The sequence below is a fragment of the Bos javanicus genome, chromosome 3, assembly GCF_032452875.1.
Source record: "Bos javanicus breed banteng chromosome 3, ARS-OSU_banteng_1.0, whole genome shotgun sequence".
NCBI classification, from domain to species: domain Eukaryota; kingdom Metazoa; phylum Chordata; class Mammalia; order Artiodactyla; family Bovidae; genus Bos; species Bos javanicus.
In genome coordinates, this window is record NC_083870.1 from 48,767,118 (window position 1) to 48,790,200 (window position 23,083).

The window sequence follows — 23,083 nt, forward strand, 5'->3', positions numbered from 1 at the left end:
GAGCAGATGGATGGAAGAATGGATGTTCAAGCCATTCACTTAACATCATTAGATTTGGCAGACTGGGAACCAAAACTAAAATTGAGAATTTGTCAGGCAGGTGGTGCCCTCTGTCATTCAAACCATTGAGGGTATGAAGAGTCAAGGACCTCCAAAAGTCATCGAAACCAAAGAAAGATTTGTAGTTAGATAAATAATTTAATAGTTCATGTCCAAAATTTAGGATGGGAAGGCATTTTCCTTGTTTACCCTGAATACCAAAAAATGCTTAATCTTACCATAAAGTATCACTTGTTTAAAGAATACCAATCAAAATTATTATTTGTCTTTGAAATACCATATGTTTCAAAGACATGTGACCTGCTTAGACAATTTTAGATGTAATATTAAATTGTCTGTCATTGGAGGTACAGCAGTAACAAAATAAAAGCCCTTGCTATCATGGTGTTTACCGTCTATTGGGGCTAGGGTGGGGGAGACCAAAACAGAAAAAATGAATAGACTGAATAGTTAGTTAGAGGCAATAAATACTATGAAGTAGAGAAAGGAAGTTGTATTTTAGATAGAATTGTCAGGGAAAGCCTCCTTGGGGAGGTGACAGATACCCAACAGCAAGGAGGCCAGAGTGGCTGGAGTAGACTGCGTAAGGTGGGGAAGAAGTAGATGAGGCCCAAGAGCTTACAAAAAGTCTTTTATTCCATATGAGAAGGGGAGCCCTTGGAGGGTTTTGAATAGAGATAAATAATTTGATCAACTCTTTTTAGTAGGATCACTATAGAGGCTGTGTTGAGAATAGACTATAGTGGATACTTAAATAGACAAGGACAGTGAGGGCAGTAGACCAGGAAGCTACAGTCATAATCCATGCAAGAGAGGTGTGGTTTGGAGCAGGATGCTTGCAAAGGAAGTTAGAAGTGATTGCATTCTGGGTTCATCTTAAGATAGAACTGAGAGGATTTCATTCCCAAAGAATAAATCTTATTGAAAGAGTAAAATGGAAGACAAAGCCCATCATTTTAATGACTTGATTCAGTAACAAGCTTAAATTTTCAAAGAATGTATTCAGTGAAGCTTTCCTTTAAAGAAAAAGGAAAAAAGACCATGAAAGTAGGTAAAATAAAGTCTTAACTGCAGTGGAAGATGTTATGTATATTAGGTTTTATCCTTAATTGTTCTAGCTGTGAAAATAAGTACCTACTTTGCAAACTACCACACTTTTTCAAAGTTAAAAACAAAAATTCTAAGATGAGTATGAGATGTGTGAATTACTTGCATAAGAAGATGGATGACAACTTATTGACAGAGGCGCCTGTTGGGCTACAGTCCATGGGGTCACAAAGAGTCAAACAGGACTGAGCAGCTAACACTTTCATTCACTTTCACAGAAGAAAATGGGTGACAAGTTATTAAGTTCCAGTATGATTCTAATTCCCTTTATATTTACTCTGTGCTGACTATTTCTATATCTAATTCCTTCTGGGATCTAGAGAGTAATCTTTCCCTTTCTACTATAAGAATATATATGTGCTTCAAGAAAACACATACTTAATTTGTTTGATTATCCTACTTGTTTGTTTGTATCACTATTGAAAGCTTTCTTACAACAGGGAGGTGGGGCAGGGGGAGCTTTGTAGCATAGTGAGTCACTAGTGAAGCCGCTCGGTCGTGTCCGACTCTTTTTGACCCCATGGACTGTAGCCTACCAAGCTCCTCTGTCCATGGGATTTTCCAGGCAATAGTCCTGGAGTGGATTGCCATTTCCTTCTCCAGGGGATCTTCCCGACCCAGGGATCAAACCCGGGTCTCCCGCATTGTAGACAGACGCCTTACCGTCTGAACCACCAGGGAAGTCTATGCTTTGTAGCATGACCAGAAGCAAAGAAGAGGTAACAAATAAGATGAACACAGAGAATGTTAAAGACACCAACCTGGCCGAGGCCAAGGGATTGTGCAATTAAATAGATAAGATAGGGCTCATTCTTAAGAAGTTCAATTGTCTTGCTTAATTGGCATATAGTTAATGAGATAAATAAATGTTCTTTTGATTTTTTTTTCCCCTGAAAGAAACCTTAATAAACACAGTTGATTTTTAAGTTCATGGTTTTAAAATTAAAGTGTTAAAATTTTGGAGATTGTATGATTTCAGAAATTGAACACACAGTGGTTGGATGAAGTTTGGTAAATATTTGAGGACCTGCAGAGAGCTGAGACCTCTGTTAGGAGGTGTTGAACAAAAGTCTTCCTTAGAAAGATCTGAGCCCTAGCAATCAGTGCTCATCAATTCAGTTCAGTTGAGTTCAGTCACTCAGTCGTGTCTGACTCTTTTCGACCCCATGAATCGCAGCACGCCAGGCCTCCCTGTCCATCAGTGCTCATGCCTGCCTAATATTACTTCACAACATGGAAGCCTTCAGCAGCTGCTTCCCATTTTCCAACCTACTTTGCTGACCTTACTTCACCCTCATCTTTCTTCCCAGTGTTCCCACCAAGCCTTGAACACCCATCCCGGATCTTGTCTTCTCGTGTCCTAATGATCCCACCCCACCCACTGGCATCCCTATACCTGTCTGCCCATTAGCTTCACTTTTAAGTCATCTCAGCCTTTACCAGGGATCTTCTCTATGCTGAGGGCATTGCTTTTCATAACAGTTTGCTTGCCCGTCCCCCTCATTTTAATGTTTTTTGCTGTCTTGCGTCACTCTTTATATACCTGTGTGTGTCTTGCCCCTCTCCCATCAGACTTCTTGATAACAGGACCTGTGTCTTATACCAGGCTTCCCAAGTGACACAGTGGCCAAGAATCTGCCTGCAATGCAGGAGACTTGAGACACAGTTTTGATCCCTGCATCAGGAAGGTCCCCTAGAGAAGGAAATGCTAACTCTCTCCAGTATTCTTTCCTGAGACAATCCCACGGACAGAGGAGCCTGATGGACTGTAGTCCTTGGGTCGCAAAGAGTTGGACACCACTGAGCCACTGAGCACACACAGTACAGTGTCTTATACTTCTGTGTACCTTCTTCAGCTAGAACAGTAGCATGACTTACTGCTGGTACTGATGTTATTTTTATATTATCCTCTTCCCCCATATAGAAATAATATTTCTACAGGGGCACAGATTATTGTTTCCATATATTCCTTCTGTATTTTGAGAAATGCACAAAACTTAGCAGTAGGATAACATCATCAGATGGATATGTCCATTACAAGTTTCTTCATCTTAGGCCTTCCAATATTTTTTCCAGGTGGGCATACCACTGAGATCCTAAGGCTGCTGGAGAACCTGTCCAATGCTTATTCTCCTAGACATTATATCGTTGCTGACACTGATGAAATGAGTACCCATAAAATAAATTCTTTTGAACAAATTCGAGCTGATAGAAACCCTAGTGCTACGGTAAGTAATAATTTCTGTGTCTAAGAAAGTTACAGGTTATATATTGAATTTAATTCTCTCATGGCACTTCAGTGCCCTGCTCACACAGTACAGTCACACGTTTATTGCCGATGAAATATAGTGCCTTTACTACCCAAAGATAAAAGCTTCTTTAAATCTTCAGATAAAAATGGTTGCTAATTTCTTATATTCTTTTGTTTCAAATAGATAATTTTTTTTGATAATTCCAACTGCAAAAATTGTTTTATTTATAATTACATACATTAAAGCATCCAGTTCATGTGCTTATTGGCTCTTCGTTAAATTTTTTTTTTTTATTAAGAACACACCAAAGTGTAATTCTTTGTAATATTTATCTGTTTATTTGGCTGTGCTGGGTTTTAGTTGCAATGTGCAAACTCTTGGTCGTGGCATGAGGGATGTAATTCCTTGACCAGGGATTGAACCTGAGCCCCCTGCATTGGGAGCATGGAGTCTTAGCCACTGGACCATCAAGGAAGTCTCTCATTAAAGTTCTTTATCAATGTATTACGTGTATTGATCATTTATCTGTTACTATTGTTTATCCTTCCAATTATATCTGTATCTGCCTTTAAAAATTACTTCTCAGCTCCTCGTTGCTCACTTCATTTTAGCATTTTAATCAGAATTTGGAGTAAACTGAAAAAAAGTAAAACTATTTTATCAAGGAAAGAAACCAGAGCTATTCTTCATTAGCTTGTCTCCGTCGTTCCCTCTCTCTGGTACCTGCCTGGCCATGGAGCTCCAACAGGTAGTTCAGGAATGGACAGACAACCCGGCTCAAGCCACTCAAATGGTTCCCTCTGGGCTCTTTGGACTTGAGGACCCAGAGAATGGAAATAGTCTTTCTTCAGGTGCTTCAGCTCTATAAAAGAGAGAACTTGGAGAAAAGCAGTCATGTTTTCTCCTGCTAGCTAAAGACAGCTAGAGCAAACTATGAAGTTAATATACAGGAAGAGCAAGATGGAAAAGCAGATGCTGAGTCCTGCCTTCAGTTACTCCAGAGCTGCCCTCATATGAGCTCTATCGTTCTTATCGATAGTGCATCTAATCAGGATGCACTAATGGGTAACTCACCCTCTGCTGACCTTTGTAGCTAGTTAAACCTTGTTTTAGTTACGATTTGGTCACTTGTAAGCATCATCCCTTACTGTGTGCATGCGTGCTAACTCACTTCAGTCGTGTCTGACTGTGTGCAACTCTGTGGACTGCAGCCTGCCAGGCTTCTCTGTCCATGGGATTCTCCAGACAAGAATACTGGAGTGGGTAGCTATTCCCTCCTCCAGGGGATCTTTCTGACCCAGGGATCAAACCCATGTCTCTTAAATCTCCTGCATTGGCAGGTGGGTTCTTTACTACTAGTGTGACCTGGGAAGGCCCCTCATCCCTCACTTCAGTTCAGTCGCTCAGTCATGTCCGACTCCTTGCGACCCCATGAACTGCAGCACACCAGGCCTCCCTGTCCCTCACCAACTCCCAGAGCCTACCCAAATTCACGTCCATTGAGTCGGTGATGCCATCCAACCATCTCATCCTCTGTCGTCCCCTTCTCCTCCTGCCCTCAAATCTTTCCCAGCATCAGGGTCTTTTCAAATGAGTCAGCTCTTTGCATCAGGTGGCCATCCCTCACTTACGCACTACTAAAATGTGTTCTTGGAAGATCCCTGTTAAACAAGATTGAAATCCACCCGCTATTATTCAGCCATAGTGAAATATGTGGTATGGGATGAGCCAAAATGCTTCATTTCTGTTTCAGGACTCAATACTGTGTTAGTTTCCTAGTGCTATTATAACAAAGTGCTATACACAGGGTGGCTTGAAGCAAGGGAAATTTATTCTCTCACTTCATTTGTAGTTATTATAAAATAATGGCTGTATTCTGTATAATATATCCTTATAAGTTATTTATTTTATGTGTAGTTTAATCCCTTCTCCGACTTGCCCTCCTTCCCTTGCCCCATTGGGAACCACTAATTTGTTCTCTGTATCTGTGATTTTATTTCTTCTTTATTATATTCACTAGTTTATTTTTTCGATTCCACATGTGATATTATACAGTATTTGTCTTTCTCTAACTTACTTCGCTTAGTATAATATGCTCCAAGTCAATGCATATCATTGCATTTGGCAAAATTTCATTCTTTTTATGGCTGAGTAGTATTTCATTGTGTATGTGTGTGTGTACACTACATCTTCTTTATCCATTCTTCTGTTAATGGACACTTAGGTTCCTTCCGTATCTTGGCAGTTGTATATAATGCTGCTATAAACCTTGGGGTGCATGTATCTTTTTGATTGAGTGTTTTTGTTTCTTTTTTCAAATATATACCCAGGAGTGGAATTGCTGGGTCATGTGGTAGTTCTCTATTTTTAGTTTTTTGGGAAACCTCCATACTGTTTTCCACAATAGCTGCACCAATGTACATTCTTACCAACAGTGTATGAGGGTTCTTTTTTTTCCACATCCTCACCAACATTTGTTATCTGTGTTCTTTTTGATGACAGCCAGACAAGTGTGAGGTAATATCTCATTGTGGTTTTAACCGACATTTCCCTGATCATTGGCCATCTGACCTTTTCTTTGGAAAATTGTCTGTTCAGATATTCTTCCCCTTTTTTAATCAGGTTGCTGGGCTTTTTTTTTTCCTTTGTTTTTTGATATTTGAGCTGTTTATATATTTTTGGATATTAGCCCCCTATTGATCATGTATTTGCAGATGTCTTCTCCCACTCAGTAGGCTGTCTTTTTATTGTGTCAGTGTTTTCCTTTCATGTGCAGGAGCTTTTAACTTTCATTAGGTTCCATTTGTTTATTTTTGCTTTTGTTGCGTTTTTTTAGGAGACAGATCCAAAAAACACTGCTACAATTTCTGTTGGGAGTCTTCTGCCTGTGTGTTCTTCCAGGAGTTTTATGGTTTCTGGTCTTACATTTAGGCCTTTAATCCATTTTGAGTTTATTTTTTTTACCTGATGTTAGAGAATGTTCTAATTTTATTCTTTTATATGTAGCTATCCAGCTTTCTCATTGCCACTTATTTAAGAGACTGTCTTTTCTTCACTGTGTGTTCTTGCCTCCTAAAATTTATCCTAAGTAATCGACCATCAGTGTATGGGTTTATTTCTGGGATCTCTGTTCTGTGCCAGAGAACAGAGATCTGTGTGATCTGTGTGTCTGTTTTTTTTTTGCCAGTACCATCCTCTTGATTACTGTAGCTTAATGGTATAGTCTGAGGTCAGGGAGCACAATTTCTCCAGCTCTGTTCTTTCTCGAGATTGTTTGGCTGCTTTGTTGTCTTTTGTACTTCCATACAAATTAAAAAAATTTTTTAAGTTCTATGAAAAATGCCATTGGTCATTTGATAGAAATTACATTGAACCTGTGGATTGCCTTGGGTAGCATGGTCATTTTAAGATTATTAGTTCTTCCAATCTATGAACATGGTATACCTTTACATCTGTTTATGTGGTCTTCAATTTCCTTCATCAGTGTCTCATAATTTTCCAAACACAGGACTTTTTCTTCCTTAGGTAGGTTTATTCCTTGGTATTTTATTCTTTTTTGTGCAATTGTAAATGGGATTGTTTCCTTAGTTTCTCTTTCTGATAGTTTGTGATTAGTGTGTGGAAATGCAGCAGATTTTTGTGTATTAATTTTGTATCCTGAAATTTTGTTGTATTCATTGATGAACTCTTAACAGATTTTGGGTGGTGTCTTCAGGATTTTTTATATATAGTATCATATCATCTGCAAACAGTGACAGTTTTACTTCTTTCCAGTTTGGATTTTTTAATATCTGTTTCCCTGCTGATTTCTGTGGGTAGGACTTCTAGCACTGTGTTGAATAAACATGGTAAGAGTGGACATTCTTATCTTATTCCTAATTTAAAAAAAAAATGTTTTCAGCTTTTCACTTTTGAGTATGATATTAGCTGTGGACTTGACATATATGGCCTTTATTATGTTGAAGTGTGTTATCTCTATGCCCATTTTCAATATCATTAATAGATGTTGAAGTTTATGAAAAAGTTTTTCTGCATCTATTTAGATGATTATATGGCTAGTCAAGGCTATGGTTTTTCCAGTGGTCATGTATGGATGTCAGAGTTGGACTGTGAAGAAGGCTGAGCACCAAAGAATTGATGCTTTTGAACTGTGGTGTTGGAGAAGACTCTTGAGAGTCCCTTGGACTGCAAGGAGATCCAACCAGTCCATTCTGAAGGAGATCAGCCCTGGGATTTCTTTGGAAGGAATGATGCTAAAGCTGAAACTCCAGTACTTTGGCCACCTCATGCGAAGAGTTGACTCACTGGAAAAGACTCTGATGCTGGGAGGGATTGGGGGCAAGAGGAGAAGGAGACGACAGAGGATGAGATGGCTGGATGGCATCACTGACTCGATGGATGTGAGTCTGAGTGAACTCCGGGAGTTGGTGATGGACAGGGAGGCCTGGCGTGCTGTGATTCATGGGGTCGCAAAGAGTCGGACACAACTGAGCTACTGTACTAAACTGATGGCTTTTATGCTTCAGTTGGTTAATGTGTATCATATTTATTGATTTGCACATATTGAAAAATCCTAACATCCTGGGATAAACTTCACTTAATTGTAGTATATCATCCTTTTAATGTATTGTTAGAGTCAGTTAGAGCTAGTGTTTTGTTGAGGATTTTGCATCTATGTTCATCAGTGATCTTGGCCTGTAATTTATTTTTTGTGGTATCTCTGTCTGGTTTGGGTGGCAAGGTGATGCTGACCTCATAGAATGAGTTTGATAGTGTTCCTTCCTCTGCACATTTTTAGAATAGTTTGAGAAGGATAGGTGTTGACTCTTCTCTAAATGTTTGGTGGAAATCACCTGTGAAGCCTTCTGATCCTGAACTTTTGCTTGTTTGGAATTTTTTTTTAATTATTGATTCATTTTCATTTCTAGTAATTGATCTGTCCATATTTGTATTTCTTCCTGACTGAGTCTTGAGAAGTCATGTAAGAGTTTTAGGAATTTGTCCGCTTCTTCTAAGTTGCCCATTTTGTATTGCCCATAGTTGTAGTAGTATCATGACTCTTTGTAGTTCTGTGGTGCAGGTTGTAACTTCTTTTTTATTTCTGATTTTATCGATTTGGGCCCACTTTCTTTTTCTCCTTAATGAATCTGGCTAGAGGTTTATCAATTTTGTTTATCTTTTCAAAGAACCAACTCTTAGTTTCATTGATCTTTTCTATTGTTTTTTAGTCTCTATTTCATTTATTTCCACTCTGACCTTTATAAGTTCTTTTTTTCTGTTAGCTTTAGGTTTTATTTGTTTTTCTTTTTCTAGCTCCTTTAGATTTGAGACTAGATTTCTTATTTGAGATTTTTCTTGTTTCCTGAGGTAAGCTTGTATTGCTGTAAGTGTCCATTTTAGAACTGCTTTTGCTGCATCCCATAGGTTTTGGATCATTGTGTTTTCATTTTCATTTGTCTTCACATATTTTTTTAATTTCCTTTTCAATTTCTTCAGCAATCCATTCATTGTTCAATAGCATAGTGTTTAGCTTTCACAGGTCTATATGTGTTTTGAAGCTTTTCTCTAAAAGTTGACTTTTAGTCTCATAGCAGTGTGGTCGGAAAAGATGCTTGATAGGATTCTAGTTTTCTTAAATTTATCAAGGCTTCTTTTGTGTGAAGCCTGTAATGTATCCTGAAAAATGTTCCATGTGCACTTGAAAAGAATGTGTACTCTGCTGCTTTTGGATGGAATGTTCTATAAATACTCCTAAGTCCATCAGGACTATTGTGTCATTTAAGGCTAGTACTTTTTTTGTTAATCTTCTATCTGGTCTGGATGATCTGTTCATTGATGTGAGTAGGGTGTTAAAGTCCCTTACTATTATTGTCGATTTTTCCCTTTGTGTCTGTATTTCTTTTATGTATTTAGATGCTCCTATGTTGGGTGCATATGTTTATATTTTCTTAGAGCAATGTCTTGATCATTATGTAATGTCCTTCTTTGTCTCTTGTAACAGTGTTTATTTTAAAATCTATTTCTTCTGCTGTAAGTATTGCTACCCCAGCTTTCTTTTGATTTCCACTTGCATGGAATATGTTTTTCTATCACCTCATTTTTAGTCTGTGTGTATGCTCAAACTACCGCACAACTGCACTCATCTCACACGCTAGTAAAGTAATGCTCAAAATTCTCCAAGCCAGGCTTCAGCAATATGTGAACGGTGAACTTCCTGATGTTCAAGCTGGTTTTAGAAAAGTCAGAGGAACCAGAGATCAAATTGCCAACATCCGCTGGATCATGGAAAAAGCAGGAGAGTTCCAGAAAAACATCTATTTCTGCTTTATTGACTATGCCAAAGCCTTTGACTGTGTGGATCACAATCAACTGTGGAAAATTCTGAAAGAGATGGGAATACCAGACCACCTGATCTGCCTCTTGAGAAATTTGTATGCAGGTCAGGAAGCAACAGTTAGAACTGGACATGGAACAACAGACTGGTTCCAAATAGGAAAAGGAGTTCGTCAAGACTGTATATTGTTACCCTGTTTATTTAACTTATATGCAGAGTACATCATGAGAAACGCTGGACTGGGAGAAACACAAGCTGGAATCAAGATTGCTGGGAGAAATCTCAATAACCTCAGATATGCAGATGACACCACCCTTATGGCAGAAAGTGAAGAGGAACTCAAAAGCCTCTTGATGAAAGTGAAAGTGGAGAGTGAAAAAGTTGGCTTAAAGCTCAACATTCAGAAAACGAAGATCATGGCATCCGGTCCCACCACTTCACGGGAAATAGATGGGGAAACAGTGGAAACAATGTCAGACTTTATTTTTCTGGGCTCCAAAATCACTGCAGATGGTGACTGCAGCCATGAAATTAAAAGACGCTTACTCCTTGGAAGGAAAGTTATGACCCACCTAGATAGCATATTCAAAAGCAGAGACATTCCTTTGCCAACAAAGGTCTGTCTAGTCAAGGCTATGGTTTTTCCTGTGGTCATGTATGGATGTGAGAGTTGGACTGTGAAGAAGGCTGAGCACCGAAGTATTGATGCTTTTGGTGTTGGAGAAGACTCTTGCGAGTCCCTTGGACTGCAAGGAGATCCAACCAGTCCATTCTGAAGGAGATCAGCCCTGGGATTTCTTTGGAAGGAGTGATGCTAAAGCTGAAACTCCAGTACTTTGGCCACCTCATGCGAAGAGTTGACTCATTGGAAAAGACTCTGATGCTGGGAGGGATTGGGGGCAGGAGGAGAAGGGGACGACAGAGGATAGATGGCTGGATGGCATCATTGACTTGATGGACGTGAGTCTGAGTGAACTCCGGGAGTTGGTGATGGACGGGGAGGCCTGGCATTCTGTGATTCATGGGGTTGCAAAGAGTCAGACACGACTGAGCGACTGATCTGATCTGATCTTTAGATCTGAAGTGCATCTCTTGTAGGCAGCTGTGTTTTTTTTTAGCCACTCATTGTCTTTGATTAGATCATTTAGTCCAGTTAAATTTAAAGTAATTATTAATATGCATGTTCTTATTGCCATTTTGTTCATTGTTTTTTAGGTCTTTCTTGTTCTTCTTTTGTTCTCTCATGATTTGATGACTGTCTTTAGGATTAGGTTTGGATTCTTTTTTCTTTTTGCATGAGATATATATATGATTATGATTATATATATGATTAAATTCATGATTTCTTAATTTCAACTGCATTTTAACAACTTTGCATTTGTATTCTCCTCCCCTCATGATAACTGTTTTAGATATCATGTTTTACCAGGAGTTGTTTTGTGTATCCCTTGTCTGATTATTGTGCATATAGATGGTTTTACTAACTTTCCTGCTAGCTCTGTGCATGGAAAATTTCCTACCTTTCCTGTATTTTTGCCTTTGAAAGTGAAAGTCACTCAGTCCTATCCAACTCTTTTCGACCCCATGGACTATATAGTCCGTGGAGTTCTCCAGGCTAGAATACTGGAGTGGGTAGCTGTTCCCTTTTCCAAGGGATCTTCCCAACATAGGGGTCAAACCCAGGTCTCCCACATTGCAAGCAGATTCTTTACCAGCTGAGCCACCAGGAAAGCCCGAGAATACTGGAGTGGGTAGCCTATCCCTTCTCCAATAGATCTCCCCGACCCAGAAATCGAACTGGGGTCTCCTGCATTGCAGGCAGATTCTTTACCAGCTGAGCTACAGCCTTTACTGATTAATTTTTTCCATTCATATTTTCATGTTTCCAGTTTCTAATTGTGACCTTTTCTTTTTCACCTTAGAGAAGTTCCTTTAAAATTTCTTGTAAAGCTGGTTTGGTGGTGCATTTTAACAAGATTAGTTTTTCCAATCCATGAGCACAGAATATCTTTCTATTTATTGGTGTCTTCTTTAATTTCTTTCATCACTGTCCAATAATTTTCAGTAAACAAGTCTTTCACCTCCTTGGCTAAATTTATTCCTAGGTGTTTTATTCTTTTTGATGCAGTCGTAAATGGTATTGTTTTCTTAATTTCTCTTTCTGATAGTTTGTTAATAGTTGTAGAAATACAAAAGAGTTTTGCCTATTGATTTTGTATCCGGAACTTTGCTGAATATCTCTCTTAATTCCAATAGTTTTTTGGTGGAATCTTTAGTGTTTTCTATATATAAAATATCATAGCACCAACAAATAGTCACTATTTTGTTCTTCTTTTCCAGTTTAAGTTTTGTATAACTTGTCTGTTATACAATGGCCCCAATGTCTGGCCCCAGTGTGTTATTTTTGTTATGGAAATAAAACTTTGCAGCCTTTCTGTTTCTTTAAAAATCAGTGTAACAAAGATATTTTTCTAAGAACATGTTTAATTTTGGTAACTTTGCAAATATATTGGCATTGCTGCTGCTGCTGCTAAGTCGCTTCAGTCGTGTCCGACTCTTAGCGACCCCATGGACTGCAGCCTACCAGGCTCCCCTGTCCATGGATTTTCCAGGCAAGAGTACTGGAGTGGGGTGCCATTGCCTTCTCCATATTGGCATTAATATTTTCATAATATTCTCTCGCTGTTTTTGTAATCTGTGCTATAGTGTTTGTGTATTTTCCATCTCTTTTGAGTTTCGTGTGTCATGATGTTTTAAATGTGTCTTTTATAAATGACAAAGTATAATTTTAAAATTCAAAACTGAGAATCATTGTCTCTTAACAAACATGTTTGGTACATGTACGTTTATTTTGGTTACTAATATATTAGTTTTATTTCTACTATTTTATTTGGTTCTTTCTACTTACCATTTTCTTTGAATCTTTTTTTTGTTCCGTTTCTGCCTTCTGTTTGGATTGAGTTTTCATTGTTCTCCTCTTCTCCTGGAATGGAAATTACCCTCTTCCCTTGAGTATTTTCTTTAAACTGTTAATACAGATATCCAACTTAAAATCAAAATCTTGTTATTTCCAGTCTTCTGGAAAAAAAGAAAAAGCTTTTAGAATATTTTAACTGTGAGCACCACCTCCCATCCTATATGGTATTGTTCAGGGTTTTGGTTCTACCTTGTTTTTATTCCACTTATATTACTTATTACTATTATTTTATGCAGTTAGTATTTATTTAGATGTATGTAGTATTTGCTTTTCTTACCCTGACTACTCCTTTCTTTTGGATCCACTCTTTTTCTTCTAGAAATATATATATTTTTTTTAGTTCTTTCATGGAAGGTCAGTAAGTGATTTATTCTTTCCGTTTTGTTTGTTTGAAAATATGTTTGGGTTTTGCCGTCCTTTGATTGCATTCTGTATTTAGAATTCTAGTTTGAATTTTTTCCTTAATAACTGTGAATTTGGCATTCACTTATTTATTTAACAAGTATTTATTGCATTCCCATTGGGTGCTAGGGATACATTAGTGAATAAATTACAAATGTCTCTTCCTTTATGGTGTCTATATCTCAGTAAGGGGATAATAAACAAGATATTTAAGTAAAATGTATAATTTGCTAGTGATAAATGCTAAAGAGAGAAATAGAGCAGGGAAATAGAGCAGTAAAAGGGAACAGAGAATATTGGGGATTTGAGGGGAGATTGCAGTTTTTGGTAGAGTGGTTGGGAAAGGTGATACTTGAACCGAGACTTGATGGAGGTATGGTGCAAAGCAGCCTGAGGAAAGCCAGTTCTTGAAGAGGTAACAATAACTGCAGTGAAGTCCCCAGAGACAGAATTGTACCTGGCATATTTATGAGACAGCAAAGGAGATCAGTGTGGCCAAAGCAGAGTAAGCAAGAGAAAGCTCAGTAGGTTATGAAGCCATAGATGTTAAAGTGGGGATAACAGGGTCAGATCTTTTAAGACCTTTTGGTCCATTTTTAATCTTAGGTTTTTTTTCCGCCCATGAGTGATATGGGGAACCATTGGGAAGTTTTAAAGGGGATGTGATCCGGCTTATATTTTAATAGGATCATTTTGGCTGCTGAATACACTAAAAGAGGCAAGGGCAGAAGCAAGGAAAGCAGTTTGGAGGCTATTGGAGTAATTCAGGTGAGAAACCAGCATGGCTTGGACAAGGACGGCAGTGGTGGGTGTGATGGGGAACAGTCAGATTCTGGACATACTGTGAAGGAAGAGCTAATAGGATTTCCTGGCAGACAAGGTGCAAGATGTGGAGAAAAAACAGAGTGGGAGATGACATCCAGATTTTTGGCCTGAGCTACTAGGAAAATGGAACTGCCATTCATTTACATGAGGAAGACTACATGAGAGAACAGCAGGGCTGAGTGTAAGATATCTGAATATATAAGCAAGGATGTTGGCTGTGCAGTTAGATGTATGAGTCTGAAGTTGAAGGAAGCTGGTCTTCAACATGAATTTTGGAGTCACCTATGTTTACATGGTAATACTCAAAACGAGAAACTGTGATATCACCCAGGAACTGAATGTAGTTAGGAAATAGAAGGCGGCTAAGAACTAAGCCCAGAGCACTCTAGGTTTCAGATATAGGGGAGCTGTTACTGTTGTGAAATTATCAGCCTTCAGTTTTTTGTTCCTCGGTAGGCCTCTGCTCTGGAACCTGGGGAGGGCAACCCAAAACCCAGCTCTAGCTTTCTTGCATCATTATATCCTCCTCCCAAACTTCAGGGTCACAGACTGCACCCATTTCATTTTCTTCTTGTTTCTAGCAAGCAGAGATTTCCCTTCTTTCCAGTTCAGATAAAACTATATTTTGTTGTGTATCTTGCAGCATTTTAATCCATTTAGAGAAGGGTTTGGATCTTCGTTTAAGTCAGAGTTTTAATGTATCCTCTGTATAGATGCCTATTCTACACTGTCTGTATTAATGTCTTTAGTACATCTAATAAATAGTGCCCCCTACCTATCCAATTTTCCCCACTCTTTAAAATCTGGTATAACTGTACCAACTGCAGTTTCCTAGCAGTTGATAATACTCCTGCAGTTAAAGTCCTTGACTGTCTCTTTTTAGTCTAATTTTTTTCTTAAGTAAACCAGAAACTCTGTACCACTTTAAAGCATTAATAATTGCACCCTGTGCCTGGGTGGGGTGTCTCATCCATATCCCTCAGAGCACTTTAGGAATAAAAGTGCATCAAGTCCCACTTGGTTCTGGTAAGAAGCCAAAACCTGCATTCTCAACACAAGCCCGCTCTTCTAAAAACATAAAGAAGACCTTCCCAGCAACCAGAAGATACAAGTGACCTATTATTAACCACATATTGTTGCCCAAGTAGCATAGGAAGTTTCTACTGTTTGGTTAATAACTTGGTCTAATATGGAATTTCTAAATACTTTTGTTAGTTTTTAGAAAAATATTTAAATGTTAATATTTGTCTATTTATGATAGATATAAATATCTAGCAGATTTTAAAGCTAAATTTTATGTTAATAATATAGTCTTATTATTGAATGGTAGAAATGACCTACTTTTGTTGCAGAAACCTCATTCAAATTCCTCCTAATTCCTCTGATTCAGTACATTTTTACTTGTATTTAACATCTTTAGGTACATAATTTATCTTATTTATAGTTACACAAGAGTGAAGAGAAATAGTTATTTCTGGTGCACTTTTAACTCATCTCAGTCTATGTTTCTTTAAGTAGTTTAACTAGCTTTTGAAGAGAAACAGGCTTCTCTGGGGAGAAACATCTTGATGCCATTCAAAGAAAGCAACTGAGATTAGAAAGGTGAGGGGCAGAACGCTAAGCGAAATAAAAAACAAAACCATGTTTAGCTGTGAAATTACCTGTATGAAAAAAATCTGGAAAAGCCTTCTAAAGAAAATGTAATTTCCACTGGGATTATCTCTAAAGTAAAGAGTGGCTAAAGTAATATCTTTTCGAAAAATTGGATGGTAACCTTTCCAAATAGAACCAATTACCAGAGCTGTATTATATAAAGGTAAGTGAAAAATCACAGCAGAGCTTCTTCCCGGGAAGCAGTCATCCACCTGTTGGCCTGTGTTTCAGCAGGGACATCCACCCCTTTGGGACACTGAGGGAAGTGAGAGTCAGGGCACTGCACTATAGATTCTGGTTCATTTTTTTATTTGCTTCTCAGTCTGCGCCTTATTTGTTAACCACCCGGCTTGACAACCATTACTCCTTGTAACTTCTGTTACAAGCCTGAGTTGGCACCTTAACATCATATCAGTAAAGACAGAAATTCAGTGACACGTGAATAAAACATTTTTTGAATACACATAAAAATTAAAAGAGTGAGCTTTTTTCTTATGTAAAACAATAATAGAAGTTTCTGAAAACTGAGTTGAAGGGTTGAAAATTAGGGTCAACCTTCTTTACTTTTGGGTCACTGACTAGATTTCTCACTACTCTATAGTTAAACGTATAATGCTTTGCCAAGAAAGATTATTTGTTTATTTTGTAGGGGGAAAAAAGGAATATTCAGTGCATGCCAATTCTATACAAGACATTATGCTTATGTGGATATTTCAGCATATCTTTATAATCAGTATGCCCCATAATTACCTGCTGCAGGACTGTAAACAGTTATTTTTCTGTTTCTTTTCTTTTCTAAAAGTTCTGTTTGTTTCTAAATTGAAAATCTGTAGACTGCAAAGAAGTATGGGAGTAAAAAATGGGAGTTTCCAGTAACCACTCCAGTCTCACTGTCTAGAGGGAAACACTGCACCAGCTTGAGTCATATCCTGCTGGGATTACTTTTTTTTCCTCCTGTTATACATGTACTTATAACAGGATATTATGAATTATGTGTACATATATATACGTAACTGTATAAACAGGGGTGGGAGAGCATAGCATGGCTAGTCTATAAATCACACCCTGTACATTGCTGTCAGCTTTTCTGTTCTTTTAACTCTGTACCTACTTTTCCATGTTGGTACTTGTAGGTCTCCCTTATAATGCTTAGATATGTAGTATTGTTGTGCCTTTTCCCTATTGTTTTCAGTTTTTCATAGAATACTGTAGTAAACAATTTTGAATTTGTTATATATAGTCTGCAAGTATTCTTATAACTTTCTAGATTTTCTGCAAATGTGAGTGTGACTTTGATTAGAAAAAAATGAAAAACCAAAAGCGCAAATTAAGTACCTTGCTGACATGGAAGGGCGTGTCACCCCTTTGGCACTGTAGCATTCTGCTAGAATGTTGATTGAATTCTTGATTTGATGTAAATGCAGTAAATATATGAGAGTATCCTGTGGGGTAAATAAGTGAAATAGCTATCCCAAACTCTTACTGTTTTGGTCACTAAATAAAACCCTCCTGGGCCTCTCTTCATATTTTTCAATAGTTTACTGGGCCAGGTGGTACTGAATGCATGCCGTGTTCAAACCCCACATATACTGCAGTTACTTTGAATTCTAGTCTTCTTATCTGCATCATATTCATATTCTTGGCTGCCTACATTTATTGTCCTTAAACAGTGCATTGAACAAATAACCTATTATTCTAACATTTTTAATGATTTCCTTAATGTGAAAAAGTGTATTTGGAGCCAAAAGCCAATCTCCGTAAGAGGCATTCTTCTCCCTAGAATCAGACCCCAAACAAGAATACCTGCCAATTCAGTTCAGTTCAGTTCAGTCGCTCAGTCGTGTGCAACTCTTTGTGACCCCGTAGACTGCAGCACACCAGGCTTCCTTGTCCATTACCAGCTCCCAGAGCCTGCTCAGACTCACGTCCATCGAGTCAGTGATGTCATCCAACCATCTCATGCTCTGTCATGCCCGTCTTCTCCTGCCTTCAATCTTTCCCAGCATCAGGGTCTTTTCCAATGAGTCAGTTCTTCGCATCAGGTAGCCAGTGTATTTCAGTTTCAACTTCAGCGTCAGTCCTTCCAATGAATATTCAGGACTGATTTCCTTTAGGATTCTGGTTGGATCTCCTTGCAGTCCAAGGGACTCTCAAGAGTCTTCTCCAACACCACAGTTCAAAAGCATCAATTTGTTAGCGCTCAGCTTTCTTTATAGTCCAACTCTCACATCCATACATGACTACTGGAAAAACCATAGCCTTGACTAGACGGACCTTTGATAAAGTAATGTCTCTGCTTTTTAATATTCTGTCTAGATCGGTCATAACTTTCCCTCCAGGGAGTAAGCATCTTTTAATTTCATGGCTGCAATCACCATCTGTAGTGAGTTTGGAGCCCCCCAGAATAAAATCAACCACTGTTTCCCCATCCATTCCCCATGAAGTGATGGGACTGGATGCCATGATCTTAGTTTTCTGAATGTTGAGCCTTAAGCCAACTTTTTACTCTCCTCTTTCGGTTTCATCAAGAGGCTCTTTAGTTCTTTACTTTCTGCCATAAGGGTGGTGTCATCTGTGTATCTGAGGTTATTGATATTTCTCCCGGCAATCTTGATTCCAGCTTGTGCTTCATCCAGCCCAGCATTTCTTTCCCCAATTTATGATGCAGTATCAGTCAGAATTCTAGAGTTTTTCAAGTTTTTTTTAATTCAATATTAAATATTTGTTTTCTACTTGCCAGGCATTGTAATAGGCAGTTGGGATACATCAGTGAAAAAACAGGCCAGAAATATTCCTGCAATCTACTCGAGCTGGATCAGAAAGGCAGTAATACTAGACAGAGTGAATAAGAAAACCATACAGCTTATTAGTAGGCAATCAGTGCTGGGGGGTGATTGCCCAAGAGCCAGGGGTTGGGGTGGGGGATTGAGAATTCTGACAAGGAGGAAAAATTTGCAGTTCTTATCAGGATCTTCAAGAAAACGGGAGCACCTGGGAGAAGGCATTTCAGGCAGAGGGTGTGGTCTGGAAAAACTGCCTAATGGATGTTGGGGGAATGGCTGAGGGTCAGAGTGAATGGAGGGAGGGATACCAGAGGAGAGACGGAAGGGTAGGTTGGGGCCAAATGGTGTGGGGCCTTGTAGGCCCGTGTGAGGACTTCCTGTCTTGCTCTGAGGAAAATAGGGAGCTGTTGGAAGGTTTTGCCCCAGAGAGTGACGTGGCCTGACTGCTATTTTAAACAAATCACTCTGGTTGCTGTGTTGCCCGTAGACTGTAAGGGACAGGGTGAAACCAAGGAGGGTAGTTAGGTAGTTGAAGCAATCCAAGCAAGAGAGAGTGTGGCTTGTATTACTAGGGATAGGAACAGGGGGAAATGGTTAGAATTTGGATTTTTTTTTTTTTTCCTGAAAGTAGAGTAATAGAATTTTCCTGACAGATTGGATATGAGTTGAGGAGAAAAGAGAAATCAAGCAGAAGTTCGGAGATTCTATCAGTGGCCCTGGGAAGTCTATCAGTGGAGCATCCTCATCTCCGAGTGTCTTTATAAATAATATTTTGTACCACCCAAATGAGTCAGCAGCCTCTATCTACACTGGCTGGAGGAACCAGGATGCAACCTGGAATTCAAAGGGGCTGCCCAGGCCCTCCCAGCACTGCTTTAAAACTATCTCCTAAGTCCTGTGCACTTGCACTCTCTCTTTCTCTTTTTTCTCTCCCCTCCCCCGCTTCCTCTCTCACCCCTCCTCTTCCAACCCAAAAAGGCCTTTCAAGCTCCAGAAATGATTCTTCGAAGTCCTTCCACGTGTTGAAGAACTTTGTAAAATATTAAGACTCTCCCTCGGCTGCTTCCTCACCCCATGTTGCTGTCATTCCCTCATGCTGCCACCAGGTGGCAGCGCACTGCGGAACATTATGCTTTTGGGCCCTGCTCGACTTCTCAGTAGGGGCAAGGAACTGCTGGACTTTAGATGGATTTCTAATATATATCGCATACTAATCTGGCTTGGGGAAGATGAGGAGAGATTGTCCCCAATTCTTTTTTTAGTAGCATCATATAACCTTGCTAGGGATAATATCCTTTCTTGAGTTTGAAAAGGCTCTAACTGGCTTTCTAGCAGTCTTTCCATGTAGAGTGTGAATTTAAAGACTTTCTTCACCAAACACCTTCTTGAGGTTGCAGTACTGTTTATTTGTTTTATACGCTCTTTATTTGTGACAGGTAGAACAGCTCCCTAGAAGGCTTCCCAAAGTAAAATCCTTGAAAATTATAAGTGGATATTAAGTAGTTTCTGTATGCAGAATGTGGACTGTGTTTTTATAAAGTAAGGAAAGGAAGTACCCTTAGTCTGAGGTTTTGGTGTAGTTGGACAGGCAGAGCATGAATACTGGAAACCTTAGAAATTAATTAATGATAGTGTTATTGGGCAGTGCTGCTGACTAAAAAATAATATAGCACCAGGTACCTCTGGAGTATGGAGTACAGGGTAGGGTGGGAAAGAAGCCTCTTGGTTGAAGTCTGCCTAACTGCCTTGTCAGTTAGGCTCCCAGCCTCTCTGCCGTTACCTGGTAGAAAACCCAAGGTTTATCCACGGGAAAGGTTAAATAAAGAAATTTTGGCTTTGGAAACAACAAACCAAATTGCAGATGGGTTAAGACATTGCCCTAAAAACTGAGAGCTTAAGGAATGTGTATAACTACCCCTGTTCCCCCCATGCATACCACTTAGGTCTCCTTTGCCATCAGTTCATATGTTTCCCCAGGCAGGAGATTAAACATTAACTTTGAAGAAACTGATTTGCTTTGGAGATTAGAGCTATGTATTCCAACACTTGGGATTTTCCCCCAGTGAAGTGGTCAAGTCCTGTTTTTGTCCTCTACGTGACAAGTTCCACCCAGCACACAGAGCTTCTGTCTTCCTTTTAATGCCTCATTCTTCAGTAGGAACTGGGATTTCTCAGCCTTGGTACTGTTGATATTTTAGATGGGGAGGCTGTCTTCTCCCTGTGGGATGTTTAGCAGCATCCCCAGCCTTCACCACTAGAGGCCAGTAGCACCCATTCCTTCTCCACCCCTCACCCCCAGTCCCACCCCTCACCCCCAGGCTTCCGGCCAAACATGTCTCTTATCCTTGTCGCCTGAAGGTCTCTGAGGGAGAAATCTCCCCCTCTCTCTTGAGAACTACTGCTTTGAACCAGCATCCACAGACTACCAAATATTGGAAGAAAGTCCCTAACATAAGAGAAGGCAAAACTAACCAGGAAAGGGATTTTGAGAAAAGGAATGGGAAGGGTGGAGGAGGGGGTTTTGAAGGAAAACAGTAACGTTAGAGAAATGAGAGGACATTGTATCTTTAAAAAAAGAATGAGATCTACCTTCTAAAAGCCCTCATAGAATAAGAAAGACCTTTGGCTATTAAAATTTTAATTATAAGAATTAAAAAATCAGAACATTGGAAGATCAAATTCAAGAACTCTTCTGTAAATAAGAACAAAAAACAAAAACAGTAGAGAAAAGGTAAAAAAATTAAATAATTAAATTAGATGTTGGCAGTCTACTATCCAAAAAGACCAAGGACATAGGGGAAGTTGTTTTTTTTTTTTTTTTTAAGTGAAGAGCCAAGAAAAATTCCCAGCACCCGAAGGACATGACCTTCAAACTAAAGGACTACCCCCGAGCCAGTTAAAATTGTAGTCACAGCAAGATATATCATCATACTATTTCAGAACTCGTGGTTAAAGAGAAAAATTCCAAAAACATCCAGAAAGAAAAAGGAAAGGAGTCACATTGGGGGTTCTAATGGCATTCAGAATGACAGTGGAGAAATGTCCTCAAACTGATTCCCCATAAATCCTTTCACAGAGGACGCGCTCCACCAAAACAAGGGGAATCCAAGGAAGAGGAAGCCTTTAGTCCAGGAGTCGGAGAGCAGCAAGCGGAATTCTCTGGATGGCAGGGAAGGAGTTCCGTGCGAAGACAGCCGTGTTCAGCAGGCCCAGAGAGAGAAAAGACCATGCTAGCAGGCCCAGAGAGATTTGCGTGTGAAGGAGGGACAGCTCTGGAGCTAGAGTGTTGGGGGCGGGGGCGGGAACGGTAGCTTCTCGGGAAGGGTAGGGGGACGCGAAGAGTGAACCTGGGGAAAAGTAAGGAAGGCGGGAAGTTCAGCACTCGCACGAACAAATGGAGGAATCACGACAGCTGCTGAAAGCAGTCGGTTAAATTTACAAGGCAAGAAATTATTTCAGATTTAGAAACCCAAGACCGTCTTAGAATGTTTCCAGTTGCAGAAAAGATTTAAGTTAGCTGGTATTAAGATTGTACAAAGTGGGTAGAGGAATCATCTTAGCGTTACCAATAATGGTTGATTTTCAGTTTTGTTTGAACATTTTCTGTGTTTTCTAAAGTTATAATTAGAAAACAAAGTGTTTTGGAGGGGTTTTTGGTTTTTTGTTTGTTTGTTTAGAAATAAAGCTGAGAAGAGAGAAAAGCCCCAGTGGAAGTAGTAATTTTCTGAATACCCACATTTTATCAGCACTAATATTTAGGGACTAGTAAAATTTTTTGGAAGCACATTACTTTTTCTGTTACTTTAATAAATAGGGATCTCTTGGTATCATCTTTTAGCCTGTCTGTATGATTCAGTGACAGTTTCCTGATTGTAGGACTCATCTACCAGAACTTCTGAAATTAGCATGATGTGCTTGCATTTAACAACACCTGCTGTTTTCCACAAGGTGGGGTGCTGACTTCACACAGTGAACTGAGGCTGTGTTTAACTGCTGAGACTTCTAAATCTAATGCTAATGCACTTGGTATCTCTCTTACATAATTCCCAGGCAATCCTAGAAGAAGTAAGTTTGTGAACTGTGTAAAAGCAGTTACGGGGTTTTGTTACAGTTCATGGTTTAACGTATTTTCCTTTTTAGAGTGTGACCAATGTATACATGCACTTTTCCTCTTTATGGTGGACCTTAACTATATTCAATTATAGGTGAAGGTAAAAAATATCTCTAATTTGGAAGAGGATCATTCTAGATGCCTGAAATACCTTAAATAGAAAGTATCTAAAATGTATTGCACTTAGACATCCTGCCGTGGCTCTTTCAGTGCATAAATGATTATTTCTAAAACAGTACATCAGATAGATGTATAATATATGGTTCTCAAGTATTTTAAGTAGCTTAAACTCCTTCCCAAATCTTAATTGTCACATCCTCCATCTCTTCAACAAAGGCAAATTAAACTTTCTTTGAATCAGATTCTGAATTGATGTTATTAAAGTAACTGTAAATAGTATATTGCAGTTATTTCAACCTTCAGGTAATTTAACTTCTTCCCCGTGCCAGTGAAATTTGTATGGGCTTCTGACAACATGCAGAGCTGGTAACATTTTACAGTATGATGCTGTTGTTTCTCCATTTTAAAGCAAATTAAAGACATTATAATAACCAGTGTTTGAATTTAAATATTTACATA

At 39.0% G+C, this 23,083-nt stretch overlaps 1 protein-coding gene across 1 annotated transcript in view; it reads left to right on the forward strand.

The window, feature by feature from the left end:
• ALG14 (ALG14 UDP-N-acetylglucosaminyltransferase subunit) overlaps window positions 1-23,083 on the forward strand; it is a 98,117-nt gene that overhangs the window by 2,063 nt on the left and 72,971 nt on the right. Inside the window, exon 2 of the mRNA XM_061411131.1 lies at window positions 3,244-3,395. Coding sequence (XP_061267115.1) covers window positions 3,244-3,395 — 152 coding nt within the window. The remainder of the gene's footprint in view (window positions 1-3,243; window positions 3,396-23,083) is intronic.